This window comes from Sardina pilchardus, chromosome 8 (assembly GCF_963854185.1).
Source record: "Sardina pilchardus chromosome 8, fSarPil1.1, whole genome shotgun sequence".
NCBI lineage: Eukaryota > Metazoa > Chordata > Actinopteri > Clupeiformes > Clupeidae > Sardina > Sardina pilchardus.
Window position 1 is genome coordinate 25,552,828 of NC_085001.1, and position 18,766 is coordinate 25,571,593.

At 39.0% G+C, this 18,766-nt stretch overlaps 2 protein-coding genes across 3 annotated transcripts in view; one reads left to right on the forward strand and one right to left on the reverse strand.

The window, feature by feature from the left end:
* The window catches only part of LOC134089714 (dematin-like), an 89,691-nt gene that overhangs the window by 33,160 nt on the left and 37,765 nt on the right, over nucleotides 1-18,766 (forward strand). The window lies entirely within an intron of this gene.
* On the reverse strand, nucleotides 15,769-18,676 carry LOC134089080 (synaptonemal complex protein 1-like). Of its 2 annotated transcripts, none has more exons than XM_062543389.1 (3): nucleotides 18,500-18,676; nucleotides 17,299-17,493; nucleotides 15,769-17,205 (listed from the first exon to the last, which is right to left on the reverse strand). In XM_062543389.1, the coding sequence occupies exons 2-3, from the start codon at nucleotides 17,483-17,485 to the stop codon at nucleotides 16,061-16,063; spliced, it is 1,332 nt and encodes a 443-aa protein (XP_062399373.1). In that variant the 5' UTR covers nucleotides 17,486-17,493; nucleotides 18,500-18,676; the 3' UTR covers nucleotides 15,769-16,060. The 2 variants fall into 2 exon arrangements, with proteins under 2 accessions (XP_062399373.1, XP_062399372.1); XM_062543388.1 differs by having other exon boundaries at nucleotides 18,468-18,675.

The following is an 18,766-nucleotide window of genomic DNA, read 5'->3' on the forward strand; positions in this document are numbered from 1 at the left end:
AATTGCATGTTGAACAGAGTCAGCTATGCAATACAAAATAGTGTCATCAGCATAAAGGTGGACTTGACAACCATTTAGTGAAGATACAATGTCATTGATGTAAATGGTGAAGAGAACTGGGCCCAAAATAGACCCTTGTGGAACACCCTTTGTGATTGGCAAAAACTCTGACTTAATATTTCCTGACTTAACACATTGAAACCTCTGGGACAAATAATTCCAAAACCATTTACATGCCTTATCATCTAGACCAATATCATGTAATCTTTGTAACAGTAAGGGATGATCAACTGTATCAAAAAGGGCAGCACAGTGCTTTTTAATGTCTAAAGCAGATAATATATTATTTGTCACTAAAGTGGTAGCTGAGACAGTGCTGTGATTTGTTCTAAACCCAGATTGTTGTGGATTTAATATGTCATGGCATGAAAGAAATGACTTGAGTTGGTTATTAACCAATGATTCAAAAATCTTTGACAAACAGGGTAGTTTGGAGATTGGACGGTAGTTATTTAAATCATCTCGATCACCCCCTTTGTGCAAAGGTGTCACATGGGCTAGTTTCCATGCGCTGGGAAATATGCTCATCACAATGGAAAGATTAAATATATGCGTATATGCTTTGTGATGATAGGAGCAGACAATTTAAGGAAAAAAGGATCTAAATTATCTTCTCCAGTAGCACTCTTAGTGTCAATACTGTGTAATGCCTTAGACACTTCATTTTCAGAGAAAGGTTGAAAAGTAAACTTAGAAACAGGGTTCATGTGCTGCACACAATTGTCAACTATCTGAGGAGACCCCTTGAACTGTTTATCAAATAAATGCCCATCTTCAACAAAATGTTTATTGAAAGCCAGGGTCATTTCATTTTGTTCCGATATGAGATAGTCATCATATTTGATATGGGTGGGCAAAGAATTAGTCGTTGGATTTTTGTGTGAGTTTACTGCTTTCCAAAATTGTGCAGGGTTTGAGCTGGAGTTTGCAATCAAGTCTAAGTAATAGTTAGATTTATAGCTTTCCGCACAGATTATGTGCATTTATTTCTAAGTTGTTTAAAAACTAGCCAGTGTGATGGGTTTCCAGTCTTTCTAGCTAGTGACCAAGCTCTGTTTCTTTCTTTAAATAAAGCTGATAATTCAGGTGAAAACCAGGGAGTTACTCTATCTTTCACTCTGAATTTTTTGAAAGGAGCATGCTTATCAGTTACTGAAAGGAAGGTTTTTGTGAAGAAATCTAGTGCCTCTTCGACATCTGTGATTTCAGAGGTATAGTGTAAGTTGCTATGAAAAAGATCAGATAAAAAGTCTTGTTCACTAAAATGTTTTAGGTTTCTCTTTGTAACTGTGTGAGATTTGCTCTTGATTATCTTTGTATTTCTTATGCATGCAACCGGGCAATGATCACTATACCTAGCTCAAAAACATCACATGCTACAATTTTGTCAGTCCTATTAGAAAAGATTAGATCAATTAGGGTAGACCGGGAATGATCTTTCAAATTTGGCCTTGTGGGTTCTGTTATTAGCTGAGATAAATTAAGACCACTACTAACTTCCTTGAGATAACAGGATGAACTAGAAAATGTAATTCCATGGAAGGAATTACCATTGCATGTAAATGCAAAAAGGTTGCTGACTGTGTAAAACATTGTATTAGGCCTATAGTTAAAAAGACTAGGCTACATAGAAGAATAGATAAATAACAATAACCCAATCACAATCCCACTGAAATTACTTGGAAAGTCACATTTAAAAAGTGATTTATGAAAATGCATCAAAATTGTGGATATAGGCTATTATGGAAAATAACTATTCATTTATTAGAATTTAAAAGACTGAAATGAAGTTGCCAACTTCAAACGAGTTGCAAGAGCTGACACTTTAGTAGCCTACAGTGAAACGACTGGTAGGATAGCTTATAGCCTTCATATTAACACTAATGCAGGTTAAAAGTAGGCCATAAGCTATAGACTTAAACACCATTGGAATACGGAATACAATCTCAAACAACGCCAATCAACGATGATGCAGCAACAGTAGGATATCTAGCAAATGTAACGTTAGCTTACACAGTAGGATACAGTGTTGCATTTACGTTGACGTTAGGTTAGATTGTCTTTAGCTGTTGATAACGTTACCGAGAGCAAACTGGTCACTGTAACGATTATGAACCAATCAAAGGAGTAGCCCAGGAGACAAGACGATAACGTCCTGGTTTACAGAATGCTTTCATAGCTGTTACAGCTTAATGAGTAGCCTAGCAGCTAGGCTATTGAATAGACATAACATTCAAGTTTAGCCTGGTTTGGCGCAGCAAAGATCCTTGATTACTGACAGCTGAGCACTTACGTAACAATTAATCTTTGCCGCCGAAGGGTCTCAATGTAAACTCTATGGGAATTTTAAACTCTTTTATCGTAAATATCTCAAAAAGTATGAAGTTCACAAATGTCAAAAATACTTTCGTCAAATCTCCGTTACAAGATCTTTGTAGGAGTGCTTGAATGACGTCAAACGGTTCAGTGGTTTTAGTGTTATAAATCGTTGATTTTGGTCGGAAGAAGAATAATCCCGATAAGAAGAACAGGGATAACAGTAGCCTACATTGCATTGACATGCAATGTAATTATTTAGCCAGTTTATTCAAATCACCCAAAACAATCAACTCAGAATTGGAATACTGAGAAAGTAGTTCTGCTAGAGAATCTATAGAACTTAAATCGGCAGGGGGGGGGGGGGGGTCTGTAGATCCCAACCACAACAACAGAGATAGGTCCTAAGTAAATCTTAAGTGCAAGAAATTCAAAATTATTACATTGCATGTAAATGCAATGTACTGTTATCCCTGTTCTTTTTATTATCGGGATAATTATTCTTCCTCCGACCAGAATCAACGATTTATAACGCTAAAACCACTTAACCGTTTGACGTCATTCAAGCACTCCTATACAAAGACCTTGTAACGGAGATTTGACGATTGTATTTTTGACATTTGTGAACTTCATACTTTTTGAGATATTTACGATAAAAGAGTTTAAAATTCCCATAGAGTTTACATTGAGATCCTTTGGCGGCAAAAACTAATTGTTACGTCAGTGCTCAGCTGTGAGTAATCAAGGATCTTTGATCCAAACTAAAGCCATGCCACCGCTGCAACCTGAATGTTTTGTCTACTCATTAAACTGTAGCTGCGTGCTGAGTAGGCTACTAACAGCTATGAAAACATTCTACCATGCCATAGCTGCTGTAAACCAGGACGTTATCGTCTTGTCTCCTGTTAGGCTACTCCTAACTTGATTTGTTTATACCGTTACAGTAACCGGTTTGCTCTCGGTAACGTTATCAACAGCTAAAGACAATCTAACCTAACGTCAACGTAAATCTAACACTGTATTTAGCTAACGACAACCAAACTTGCTCCAGGCTTGGTTTTTCGGTATCATTCACAAATTAAAAACCTTTGTTAACAGCTTGTACATTCCTATTAGGACAATCACACACCTGGAGACACTTCGAAGAACATACTAGCTCATCCTGTACAAATATCCTACTGTAAGCTAACGTTACATTTGCTAGATATCCTACCTGTTGCTGCATCATAGTTGATTGGCGTTGTTTGACATTGTATTCCGTATTCCAATGGTGTCTAAGTCTATGGCCTACTTTTAACCTGCATTCGTGTAGATATGAAGGCTATATAAGCTATCCTACCAGTCGTTTCACTGTATGCTACTAAAGTGTCAGCTCTTGCAACTCGTTTGAAGTTGCCAACTTCATTTCAGTCTTAAATTCTAATAGCCTAAATGAAGAGTTATTTTCCATAATAGCCTATATCCACAATTTTGATGCATTTTCATAAATCACTTTTTAAATGTGACTTTCCAAGTATTTTCAGTGGAAATGTAATTGGGTTATTGTTATTTATCTATTCTTCTGTACGTAGCCTAGTTGTCTTTTTAACTATAGACCTAATAGGAATGTTTTACACAGTCAGCAACCTTTTTGCATTTACATGCAATGGTAATTCCTTCCATGGAATTACATTTTCTAGTTTTGGATGGTGATGGCATTTAAAATTGTTACAGAAAAATTAGACTTAACATAAATGACTATGCCTCCTCCTCTTCCAATTCTATCCACTCTATAGGCTACACGTTATAACCATGCAGAGCTAGGCTATATCATTGTCGTTGATACTACTTTTAAGCCAAGTTTCACTCAGAACAAGGCTAGCCTATATCAGGGGCTGTCTGTAAGACTAAGACATTTATATAGCCTATCTAATTTCTGAATTAAACTTCTGACGTTCAAGTGAATTAACCCAACACCGTTTCTGTTCTTAAAGATACATGGGTTGAAATCAAAGTTAGAAGTGACATCAGGAGTGATGGGAAACTGTAAGGGGTTGGTTAATGTAGATGTAGATGCAGATGCAATAGGCATACGGTCAGATGGTAAGTCCGTGTCATGTGATCCGTTGTCCGAGACGTCAGCCGGAGACGGAGTAGAACTAGTCAGCGCAAGGACGCCGTTTTGATGCTCCTCTGTTCTGGTGGATGGCACCAGAGAATCCGACGCCATATGAGGGACGCTGCTGCGCTGTGGTGATGGCAATCGTGCAGGCACCGTGCAGAGACGATCCAGGAGGACGTTGTAGGTTGTCCACTGTAGCGCTACCCTCGGGAGTTCTCTGGGTGCGGGAGCGACCAGAGCCCCGATGGATGTACCGTTTTCTACGGGAAATCCCCGCTGCCCGGCAGAGATGGAGTCTCGTTGTTGAGTGCGGCAGTTTTGGAAGCGATCTGCTTCAGCTTAAATGCTGTGTACCGCAAGGCCCCCATGGCCAGCCAGTCGCAAACTCCGCTACACAACTTGTCGTGAGCTAGTGAAGTCGCGCAGGTACCAGCCAAGACAACATGCCTCAAAAAGTTCAGCGGCAGTGTATCATAAGGTCATCATATTCAAAGGCAAACAAGCCTGGCCTGGCTAGCACAAAGCCTCAATCTCCAAACAGTCAACCGACACCAGCTAGGACAGGGTGGGAAGGGAGAGAGACAGCAGGCAGTGCAGAGAATTGTTTTTTTGCGTCAACAGTGGACTAGTCACCAGCTTCCTCGCTGATAGCAATCGGCAGAATAGAACAGCTGATTAAGCGCTGATCCGGCAGCGCAGGTAGAGCGCAGAGGCAGGCATCAATGGAAAAACGAAGAAAAAGTATGGAAAAACGAAAAAAAAAAACAATTGAAGTAAAAAATCTATCTATGACTGTGCAGCTAATCTAAACGAATGTACAATAATTAAGGAAAAATAATCAGGAATAAAATAGTAAATGTAAAATAATAAAAACAGTCAGACGGAGCGGCTTAAGCGGCCAGCGTTCCCGTTGCTAGGAAGACTGATCAAACTCCCAAAAGACTTAAAATGGTTAAATAAATACCAGTGTAGGTCTTTGTAGGGTGTACTGCAATGATATAATCCATTTATTTAGTACATTTATGTCTCAATTCATCAATTACTTTTAGGCCATTTTTGTGGCCCAGAGTTATTTTCTGTCATAAGGCCCACATTATCTAGCAGTACTGTTTCTGTACATTCTGTATGTATTACACAGGGTCTTGCTGTTTTCTTAGTTTAGTCTTAGTCAAACTTTTTATTTGTGATAAAGACAGAGCTAAAGAAAGGAATGAGAGCAGATGGATGTTGAGAGTAACACGCAATTCACAGGGAAATGCACTGATTGTGTATAATATTACATCGCACACAGCTGAAGAAAAATGGAAAAAGCATATTAACATTATTACAAAACGGACACATCACTTAGCTCAAAGCGATGTCACGCGGTATGCTAAAACATTTTTTGTTGCGCCCCGTGCGAGCGCATTTGAAAAACCTGAGAAGAAAAATGCAACAGTGGAATTCTGTTGATCACGGCTTTATTATGCACACACTGGGCCTGACAGGATGTTTGTCCTGACAGGATGCAATATGAGCAAACATTAGCAATAAAATCAATTTAACATTGTTTTCAATTGGAGTGTCCTGATTGAACACCACACAAAGCAGTGCTGTGCAGCATACTGTATGCACCGCAAAATTTTGAGAGAACTTTTGATGGATGCCTCGTTTCTATTTTCCTTATGTCGCTCGTGTTGCTCGGCTAATTTGAATGAGAAATTTGTCACAATAGTAAGGCATATTTAATGGATTCAAACAAGCAGCCAGTAGCACCCAGGGTGGTAAGCGAATGTTCTGAAAGCGTACCCACTATAGACCTCTGAAGTTCGCCTACAAAAAGGATCCAAAGCTGTCATCTTTGCCCATATAAGGAGATCCGGGAGTTAATTGAAGCTAACTGCCTATGGCAAGTTGCATGGTAAGTTAGCTCTGGGGTAGCAAAGATCAAAGTGTGCCGTCTTCACCTACCGAAGATCACAGTATCCACTAGACGGCAGTAGATAAAACTGTGTAGTGAAAAACGTCTGCATTTCCAATGTCATCATCCCGGTGAGAGTTTAACAGGTGCAATAATTGAAAATCCCCATGTTATTTTCCCATAGAAAAAATCTCAAGATACCGGATCTCCTTATTTGGGCAAAGATGGTGGCTTTTTTGTAGGCGAACTTCAGAGGTCTATGGGCGGCCCTAAGGCCACAAGTCGACAACTTCAAGTTAGCATTCCATTGACCCCCATTAATTTTGGCGTCACTTTGACATCAAATCATGTTACACGTGAAGCGTCTTAAGCATTTATATGAACCTTTTCTATTTTCTGAGAAATACAACAATGCTATAACGTAATGAGCATGCGACTTGGCGTCATAGGAGCGAAGTAACCATATTCTCTGGAGAAGAAACTCAAAGGCAGTCCACGGGTAAAATATTAAAGAGAAACTATGCAGGATTGGCGATTTCATCTCATTTTTGCATTAAAAACTATAACCTAACAGTGTAAAAAGAAGTAGTTCAGAAAACAATTACGTAAGTGTTTTTTGGATTATTTTTATTCATTTTTTGCCGTTGTCCCTGAAATTTCTTGGTGTTGGTTTTCAAACCCCACCTCGAGAGATTCATTTTCATTATCTGCTTCCCTGTCCAAGTTTTCAACCTCATTGTTCATTGTTTCATTTAGTTTCTCTAATTCCTTACAGTTTTGCTTGGTAAGTAACTCCCCTCCTCCTCTCCCCGCCTTTTTATCACTATTCACTCTGTCATCATTCTTTGTTTCTCCCCCCCTCCTATTTATTATGTACCACACAAGGCACATGACCAGTGACACACCTATTAAATAGACAAACATACTGATGTGAAAGGTGTAATCTATTTCATCGTTCCCCTCCAATTTCTTTTTAAAAATAAGATTTGATTCCTTACAGTTTTTAACGTCTTCCTTGAGAGAGTTAATTTCTCTGTTCATTTCTCTGTCCGATTCATTACATTTTTCAACCTCTTCCCCGAGAGATTTAATTTCTCTCTTTGCTACTATGTCCAATTCCTTACACTTTTTGACGTCTTCCTTGAGAGAGCTTATTTTTTCATTTGCTTCTTTGTCCAATGCCTTACATTTTTGAACCTCTTCCCCGAGAGATTTAATTTCTTTCTTTGCTACTTTATCCGATTCCTCACAGTTTTTCACGTCTTCCTTGAGAGAGCTAATTTTTTCATTTGCTTCTCTTTCGGATTCATTACATTTTTCAACCTGTTCCTTGAGAGAGGTAATTTTTTCATTTGCTACTCTATTCGATTCCTTATAGTTTTTAATGTCTACCTTGAGAGAGTTAATTTCTTTCTTTGCTTCTCTATCCGATTCCTCATATTTTTCAACCTCTTCCTTGAGTTTCCCCTCTAATGTCTTATAGTTTTGCTGCATCAGTTCAAGTTCATTCTTGACCTGAATTAATTCAGCTTCTGCTTGCTCTCTGGAATAGGAAAATGTGGAAATGGCCACATACAACAAGATGAGGATGAGCAGGCCGAGGGCCAGCTTGCCTCTCAGACTGTGTTTCCCATGATGCTGCAGGAACTTGGCGACAGCTCGCACTGCGTCATCATTACAAGGGCATCTCATCAGTCCGTCATCGGTGAACAGGCAGTCCACAGTGATGGAGTCGGGCCGCTTCATGAACCTCTTTGTGTCGGGCAAAGTGTAGTTGGGGTCAAATGTGTGGTGAAGCACCACCAACGCTAAAGGTTTACCCTCTGTGGAGATAAAATAACAAAGAGTGAATGATGAGTGCCCAGGGGAAGAGAAGCAGTTTAATGTGACATTGTCTGGTCAATCAGTGTTGGTGATACAGTACCTGGAATGACCCGCAACGCTGCCTCAATGTCAGTTCCGACTCGAGACGTGACAGGACAGAACGCAAGGATGACATCACAGTCTTTGCTGTTAGGCACATTTTTGTAAGAACTCCAAGGGAGAAGTGACTTGAAACTTTCGTGGGTGTTCAGTGTTTCACCAGTAGTGATAGTGTACACGGACGCCATACTTCACCCTGGAGGTATACACATAACATTGATAGGAAGTGAGGTGCATTAGCTTAGACAGTATACTGACACAAACGCTGGTTTGCCTGTTCTCTCATGATTCTCTCAACTTTCTACATAGTAATGTTCATTAAAATATATAATGATGATAATATAACTCCCTTTCACCAAAGAGCCTACGGTCTAAATATAGCACACACATTCCCACAGCAAACTAAACTGACATTGAGAGAGAATATAAAACCTGAATAACTTTTGTCAACTGAATAAGTTGATACTGAAGTTCAAAAGAGCACCCAATTCATTGGCCCAATCCCAATGTCCGGACTCACGGAGTCTTCGGACTTTGGTGCGCGTTCTCGTGAAATTCATAAGGGCTTAGAGCTGTCCCAATGTTTGAGTACACACTTACCGAGCCCTTTCCGTGAGTCTGCATCGGTGCAGACTTAACCAAAAGGAATTACCCACAGTTTAAAGTGTTGTGACGTTTACCGCAGAGATCATAGGAAAATGACAAAGGTAAACAGCACAACACACGCGTGGTTGGTGCAAATTTGAGCAACGCCTTTGTTAGTAAACATCGCAATGGTACTGTACATGTTATCTCGTGAAGTGTTGTCCCAATCCCAAATACCTACAGTATCTGAGCCCCTGGCCTCACACACTCACTCACTTAGCAGTAGCACCTGAGATCAATTAAGTGTGAGTCTTTAGTCCTTAGTCCTCAGGGCTCACATTGGGATTGGGCCATTAAGACCTAATTTATTTAGAAAATTATAAAGATATGTTTAGAGATGACGTGGAATTTTTGCTCATGTTATACAACTTTATAGTTACGTATTTTAAATGGACACTCTTTCACAACAGCACATTTATATTGGAAAAAAAACAAAGTCTGTGACAGACATTGCACAGCTGGAGTGGTCCATGTGCCACCAACCCGGACGTTAACAATACAATCATAAATCTCCTCTTAGTTTTCTGACAGTACATAAGCTGGTGTGTGGGTAACAAACATCTTAGTTTAAGACTACCTGTAAATTCAAAAATTCCATACCCTCTACTCTGCATATCCTGCCTTAAACTGTACTGTACTGTACTGTCTTCATTCAATTAATGTTTATATTCAGGGTTAAGGTTGGTTGCATGTCTGAACTATTGTGCTGGGTAATAATTAAGCTACACAACAACAAAGTTGTAGATCGAACATTTATAGAACCTTACTGTATAGGAGCAATGGAGTGAACACTAGCTGCGTTTCCATTGACCATTAAATTGCGCAAATTAAGATTTGCGAAAAGAAATGTGGTGAATGGAAACACACACATTTCGAAAAAACTCACATTTTTCGATAAAAAGTTTTTGCGCTAGGGTGAGGTGGTATTTCGAGCGTATCGAAATTTGTATATTTCGCAAAACTGCAATGGAAACACTTTTTTCGCATCTAACGAGTCACGTGATCCAACAACCGGATGTTAGGAGGAACGAAACCGACGAAGAAGACTGTCGACAGGAAGTGGCACCGGGAGAATAATGTAAAAAAAAAAATTTTTTATTCATTAAAAGTGTCTCGTGTCATTCTAAAATGTTGAATCCACACTCTATGAACTCGCCAACACTTTCTCAAAAACGCTGCATACGCAACCGCTCAACTAGTTTTGTTTACCCATAGCAACAACGTTGCTATGCTTTGCTGGTTTAACGTGATGAGAATGGTGCTGAAAGAAATCTAGATTTTAGATTCTAGTTCTAGAAACTAATCAACTGGGCTGATCTACGAAATATTCCACTGACATGGCTGTGACATGATTTAAGCATAGGCCTATAACAAACTCCTGTGATTGATATGTCATTTTTAATTTTATGTTTCTGCCCCACCAAAACGTAGGCCTCCTCCGCTGATGGCTTATAGCCTAATGACTGATAATCAGCGAGTCAGGGAGCCATGGGGTCAGACCTGGCTTTGTCGGTTAAAGTTTTTTTTTTTGCAGAATCTAGTAGACTAGGGGTACCTCTTTAAGATTTAAGAGGGTGCCCGGTGATATCCCTTGGGCAATTTCGTATATTAAGCCTTTCTTGTCCAATGTGTTGACTATAAGGCGGATATACTACAGGTGAATAGGGTATAAAAATTAACAAGCAGATATCACTATGAAACTTCACCAGTTGATTACTTAGATCAATATGAAAAATAAATGTATTACAAGTTTTCTGAAATTTAATGTTTGAATATGCAAATTAGGTATGATGTAATTAAATATGCGCTGATTTGCATAAACATAAAAAGATCAAATCTGAACATTGGATAAAGCCAGTTTCAATTTTTTTCTTTTCATTTTGTTGACATAAGAGATGAAAAGTATTTTAGAGAGGGAATTATGGATATCTCATTTAGTTATTCAGTAAATCAGAAAATACTATACCAGCCTTTAAAAAATCCATTTTCGCCATGTTTTTTGGAAAAAAATGTCATGTAAATCAGGCTAAGAATAATATATCAACAAACCCCTCTGCAAAAACCTTCTAAACATGGTTATGTATAAGACTGAAAAGTTTGGTGTATGTAGATGCTTGTGAAGTGGAGATTTTGTTCTCCGAGTGAGAGAGGAAACTCATCCATATCCGCCTTATATTCAACACATTGGACAAGAAAGGCTTAATATACGAAATTGCCCAAGGGATATCACCGGGCACCCTCTTAAATCTTAAAGAGGTACACCTACTCTACTAGATTCAGCAAAAAAAAAAACTTTAACCGACAAAAGTGAAGTGTTCCTTTAAGGTTCTCGTGAGCTTTTGGCAGACCAGACCAGTCACTAAGCCATGGGGTCAGGTTGCAACCAACCCAGGTCAAACCTGGTTTTGTTGGTTAAAGTTTTTTTTTTTGCTGAATCTAGTAGAGTAGGTGTACCTCTTTAAGATTTAAGAGGGTGCCCGGTGATATCCCTTGGGCAATTTTGTATATTAAGCCTTTCTTGTCCAATGTGTTGAATATAAGGCGGATATGGATGAGTTTCCTCTCTCACTCGGAGAACAAAATCTCCACTTCACAAGCATCTACATACACCAAACTTTTCAGTCTTATACCTAACCATGTTTAGAAGGATTTTGCAGAGGGGTTTGTTGATATATGATTCTTAGCCTGATTTACATGACATTTTATTCCAAAAAACATGGCGAAAATTGATTTTTTAAAGGCTGGTATAGTATTTTCTGATTTACTGAATAACTAAATGAGATATCCATAATTCCCTCTCTAAAATACTTTTCATCTCTTATGTCAACAAAATGAAAAGAAAAAAATTTAAGCAGGCTTTGTCCAATGTTCAGATTTGATCTTTTTACGTTTATGCAAATCAGCGCATATTTAATTACATCATACCTAATTTGCATATTCAAACATTAAATTTCTGAAAACTTGTAATACATTTATTTTTCATATTGATCTAAGTAATCAACTGGTGAAGTTTCATAGTGATATCTGCTTGTTAATTTTTTTACCCTATTCACCTGTAGTATATCCGCCTTATAGTCAACACATTGGACAAGAAAGGCTTAATATATGAAATTGCCCAAGGGATATCACCGGGCACCCTCTTAAATCTTAAAGAGGTACCCCTAGTCTACTAGATTCTGCAAAAAAAAAAACTTTAACCGACAAAGCCAGGTTCACCTAAATTATGGCATTTGGCTCCCGGACTGTGGCAATTTGAATGCATTTAGTGTAAATCTGGGTTAAATGTTGATAACCGCCATGTCTCCTAATGACGTACAGCACGCGAGAATACACGAGATTTTAATTAAGTTAGCCGAATGTAATGGAAACACCGCAATTGCGAAAATTGTGATTTTCGACATTAAGACAATATTGACAAAGTTTTTGCGCATATTTGTAATGGAAACGCAGCTAGTGATTAACGAAACCAGTCCCTTGATCACTGCTGCCCAGACTTTTTTTTTCTTCTAATATAGCTCACAAATGAGTGTGCTTCCTACACAGAACAAAAAGCTTAGTCAGTAGGACAGTCTCTGAGGTGGACATTAGTGCTATAGTTGTTTGTCAAATGATATCAACTAAAACTTGATAAAGGCACTTGGCCGTATTCCTGCCAACATAGAAAACTCCCCTGCATGCCTGTCATAACATGTACTCTCACAGACATACCATGATACATGACATATTAAAACATTAATCGTACCTTTTGGTTGGCTGCTGATCAAGAAAGCAGTTCACCTTTGAAATGTTGATCTTTTTTGCAATTCTTTTAGATAAGCTTCAACTTTTAGTTCTTCTGAAGTGCTCTGATTCTATGGCATGCTCACAGTAATGTGATAAGCCCGGGTTTGTTCAGCAGCCTCTTCTTTCTGATGGTCTGCTCAGCCAATGAGGTGTTTACTTTCATGCTCTGTTCTGTTTGAGGAATGATGTCATTGTTGCTTCATATCTGGGAATGCATTTTGACGAGTGAATGAAAAACAGCTAACAAGTGCTCAACAGGAACTCCTTGGAAACCCATTCCTAGTGTTTAATAGGTGGTTGGGAGAATGTCAATAGTGTGAAATGCTGTCATCACAACATAAGTTGGCTGCTCTGAAGAGCCTAAAACATAAAACAGTGGGCTTCATACACACTCTTTTGTTTACCACATAACTCCATGTGTGTTATTTTATATTTAAGAGTTTTCCATTTTGTTGAGTAGGTGAGTCCAAACTTTGGTGACAAAAAAATAGCCCTGGCATATCTGGCCCAAGTGGCCCACCAATTGGAGCACTGAAAGTGGACAAGTGTGGGCATTTTAGCACATAATCACCATATTAAAATATGAAGGTACTAAAATATGAAGGTATTGTCAATTGAATTCAAATTATTAAATTAATTTAAACTAGGCTATACAATGTTCAATGTTGATCGCAACACCTTCACACTGTTGTGTCAAGAGGTAAATTACCCACAGATTGTGGCTTGTCTAACTGTAATCTATAACATATCCCAACAGGTACCATAGGACTCAACAGTTACTATTGGACTTAAACTTAAATACAAAATAAATAAAGGTCAACTTTGCTGCCTGATGCTGGAATTAAATGTTTCCTCTTTCCTGCATATTAATAATAAATGCCGATAGGCCTACATTTTTGTAGACCCTACAGTAGAGCAGAGCTACATGAACTCATTGTACTCTTTAAATGTTCACCAAGGGAACTCTTTGAGAGAACAGCCATCCACACTGTTGATCGACCTTTGAGTTTTGATTATCTGATAGACACCGAGCAATCTGACCATTACATTAATCTGTGTCGCTTTGATGCACCTTTGATATCTGACTTAGCAAATAATTATCAAAGTTATACTGCAGTGCAATGTTCTCTTTTATTATGGCAGTTTTTTTTTTTTTTTTTTGTGCGGAGCATATTTCTGTCAAGGATTCCCAGGAGACTGAAAGACCAGGGTGCGCGAAACTTGGTGGGCATGTACTTGGTGGGCCCCACATGGATAGCATGTCGACATGGATTTCATGCATAGCGCCACCTAGTCAAAAAAGAAATAGCAAAAGTGTTGTAATCGTAGGTATCTCTGGCTGACTTGGTCAAAATCATGACCGTCATGATTCGTCATGCTGCACAAAATTGGAAGTGTAGGACCATTATGACACCCTCTGAATGCATGCCAAGTTTCATGGAACTCTGTTCATGGGGGGCCATCTAATAAATTAAATTACGTGTACATTTAGTGACTGTACACATGCATAAATGCATACACACACACCCACATAAAGACACACACATACACACACAGTAGACAGGCAGGCATAAGCACGCACCCACGCACCTGCATGCACACTCACATAAACACATACAGGCATGCATGCACAAACACACCCACATGCATGCACACACATACACTCCCCCCACACACAAACATGCACACACATATAAACACACACACACACACACACACACACACACACAGACAGGCAGGCATAAGCACGCACACACACACACATAAACACATACACACATGCATGCACAAACACACCCACATGCATGCACACACATACACCCCCCCCTCCCACACACACACACACACACACAAACATGCACACACATACAGTGAGGAGAACATTTAATTGATACCATGCTAAAGTTGCCTAAAAAGAGGAATATAAAATCATCATTTGACAATTGATCTTAATGTCTTAATTAAAACAATTAGTAATAAAACCGCTAAGTACACCAATTTTCTTTGTGATTGAAGAATGTATCGTAAATAAATAAATGTTCTTCCTAAATACTAGGGGGAAGGAAGTATTTTACCCTCAATGTAACCCTATGGGAATTTAACACATAGGGTTAACATAGGGGCAGGCAGATTTTTTGTAAAAACATTTTTTAAGGCCAGCTATTTCATGGATCCAGGATATTATGCATCCTGATAAAGTTCCCTTGGCCGTTGGAATTAAAATAGCCCCACATCATCACATACCCTTCACCATAGCTAGAGATTGGCATGGTGCTTTTTCCAGTAGGCCTATTAGCCTGTTTGATGCTCATTGAGCTTAATGCAAATCAAACAGGCTAATAGGCCTACTGGAAAAAGCACCATCGGTGTTCTATACATTATCCCTTACATAATCATGCTCCCTTCCATTCTATACTGAGCCATCATATTTGTCATTGTGAATTCACTTGCGTGAATGAATCAGTGTTAGTGCATAGTAATTTGCTATGCTTAATTAATGTTAGATATTTTCAGTCTCAATTGATCAATTGATCAATCCCCATCGTCTGGCTTGTCTGGCATTTTGGGGGGCTCAGAATTATTTTCTGTCATAGGGCATTTTCTAGTAATGACCCTGACTGTGGGTGAAAATAGCTTAATATAATAATATAAAAATAATATAATGCAGATATACAACAATGTTCTAATCCTCTGGTGTTGCATTGTAGACTATTGAAATGTTACTCAATAAAATGTCACCCCCCCCCCCCCAAAAAAAATAAAAAATAAAATAAATAAATAAAATAAAATAAAATAAAAAATCATGAGTTTAGTGTATTGTTACAGCCCTACCAGTAGCAGATAGATAGATAGATACTTTATTGATCCCCAAGGGGAAATTCAAGCACTCATCATTATTCCTAGAAAGTTAAGAATTAAAACAAAGAGTGGCCATTTGAAGACATGTAGTATCTGTTAATAATGCAGACATGAAGTATCTGTTAATGCAGACATTACTTATGTGTTGTGTGCTATGTGCAGAAGGTCAACGATATACAACTAGGTTCATAATTCATTTTATGTAAGAGCTGTTTCATTACAGACCAGGATTAAATTACTTTAGTGTCCATCACATCCTGAAGGGAACAGCACACCTTGGTGGTCAGCAGGAAAACATGTCTGACTATTATAGATGTATTGTAAAATATTTGAGTTATGAAAAATATCACTTTCTTGCACTGACACTGCTTAGTGAAATATGGTGTAACCAAACACAGCAGCTTATGGAAAGCAGCACTGCCTGTGAGGGTTACAGTATATCCAACCGCTTCCTGTAGTATTGTCAAACTGAGTTAAGGAGTCAGCAGGGACTTTAGATACCGCTTTTCAGTATCTTTGTCCGATTCTTTACAGTTTTCAACCTGTTCCTTAAGAGAGTTAATTTCTTCCTTTGCTTTTCTGTCCGATTCCTTATAGTTTTCAACATCTTCCTTCAAATAGTTAATTTCTTTCTTTGCTTCTCCTTCCAATTCCTTATAGCTTTCAACATCTTCCTTCAAATAGTTAATTTCTTTCTTTGCCTTTCTGTCCAATTCCTTATAGTTTTCAACCTCTTCCTTGAGAGAGTTAATTTCTTTCTTTGCTTTTCTGTCCAATTCCTTACAGTTTTCAACCTGTTCCTTGAGAGAGTTAATTTCTTTCTTTGCTTCTCCTTCCAATTCCTTATAGTTTTCAACATCTTCCTTCAAATAGTTAATTTCTTTCTTTGCCTTTCTGTCCAATTCCTTATAGTTTTCAACTTCTTCCTTGAGAGAGTTAATTTCTTTCTTTGCTTTTCTGTCCAATTCCTTACAGTTTTCAACCTGTTCCTTGAGAGAGTTAATTTCTTTCTTTGCTTCTCCTTCCAATTCCTTATAGTTTTCAACATCTTCCTTCAAATAGTTAATTTCTTTCTTTGCCTTTCTGTCCAATTCCTTATAGTTTTCAACTTCTTCCTTGAGAGAGTTAATTTCTTCCTTTGCTACTCTGTCTGATTCCTTACAATTTTCAACCTCTTCCTTGAGAGAGTTAATTTCTTCCTTTGCTTTTCTGTCCAATTCCTTATAGTTTTCAACATCTTCCTTCAAATAGTTAATTTCTTTCTTTGCTTTTCTGTCCAATTCCTTATAGTTTTGCTGCATTAGTTCAAGTTCTTTCTTGGTATGAACTAACTCAGCTGCTTGGTTGGAAAATGTGGAAATGGCCGCACACAACAAGATGAGGATGAGCAGGCCCAGGGCCAGCTTGCCTCTCTGACTGCGTTTCCCGTGTTGCTGCAGGAACTTGGCGACAGCTCGCACTGCGTCATCATTACAAGGGCATCTCATCAGTCCGTCATCGGTGAACAGGCAGTCCACAGTGATGGAGTCGGCCCGCTTCATGAACCTCTTTGTGTCGGGCAAAGTGTAGTTGCTGTCCAATGTGTGGTGAAGCACCACCAACGCTAAAGGTTTACCCTCTGTGGAGAAAAAATAACAAAGAGTGAATGATGAGAGCCCAGGGGAAGTTTGATGTGACGTTGTCTGGTCAATCAGTGTTGGTGATACAGTACCTGGAATGGCCCGCAACGCTGCCTCAATGTCAGTTCCGACTCGAGACGTGACTGGACAGAAAGCAAGGATGACGTCACAGTCTTTGCTGTTAGAGACATTTTTGCATGAACCCCAAGGGAGATGTGACTTGAAGCTTTCATGGGTGTTCAGTGTTTCACCAGTAGTGATAGTGAACACAGACGCCATACTTCACCCTGGAGGTATACACATAAGATTTATAGGAAGTGAGGTACATTAGCTTAAGACAACACACTGACACAAACATACACCTGGGGACGCTGGTTTGCCCGTTTTAACATGATTGCATGTATTGTAGGTGTTTGGTCCAGAATTCCTACATTCCTACTCACTAGGCTGGGGCAGTTTCCCCAAAATCATAGTTGCTAACGAAGTTGCCATGTTGCTATGGTTTTGGGAAACCCAGTATCCCTGCACATGCTAAGTTGAAAAAATACCTAGTCACAAACAGTATTAAAGGAACAAGTTTTCACATCAGCTTCTGAGATGGACATTAATGCTAGTTGTTGTCAAATGAATACATTAACTGGAACCTGATAAAGGAACATAACTGTATTTCTGTCAGGCCCATTAAAGTCAAGAACAACACAGGCAATAAAAATTCTTTACAAAATTGTATTGAATATATTACAAATAAAATGTCACGGTATGGCTCTGTTCAGAGGAGTCCCTCCCCAGACCATTCAATGAGCACCATGATAAAGCAGAGAGTCAGGGGACAGCAGCAGCATTAGGGGACACTCTCACAGTTTAAGACTAGAAACAGAGCGGCAACTATGACTTCAAATGCCTACGCCATACACGCCAGCGTGGAGCTGGGGTAAAGGTGGGTTGCATAAATGCGAGCAGCAAGCAGTTAAGAACAACCAAAGCAGCTTTAAATAAGTTGCCCTGTTTGCTTGTAGAAATGTAGAAACGAGGGGAGTTGCCCAGCTGATGCGCTGACACAGATCGGCTGATACAACCCCGTTGACCCGTAGTGGTTTGCGGCGTCTTTTACTACTTGACCTGCGGCCAGAACTGATGCTACTGTAGACGCTCAATCCCTGCCAACACAGAAAACTCCTCTGCATGCCTGCATGACATGGAGTCTCACAGACATACAATTATATCATGATACATGATATAGATTAAAACATTAAACATATACCTTTTGATTGGATATTGACCTAGAGAGTTCACCTTGGCAACGTTGAGGTTGTTTCTGCATCTGCTTTTAGTTTGTCTGAAGTGCTCTGATTCCATGGCATGCTCACAGTAATGTGACAAGCCCGGGTTTGTTCAGTAGCCTCTTCTTCCTGATGGTCTGCTCAGCCAATGAGGTGTTTGCTTTCATGCTCTGTTCTGTTTGAGGAGCGATGTCATTGGTGCTTCATTTCTGGGAATCAGAAAGTGAAACTGATCCTGTTGCTCACTGAATCCACTCCCCTTGTGCTTAGTGTTATGTCT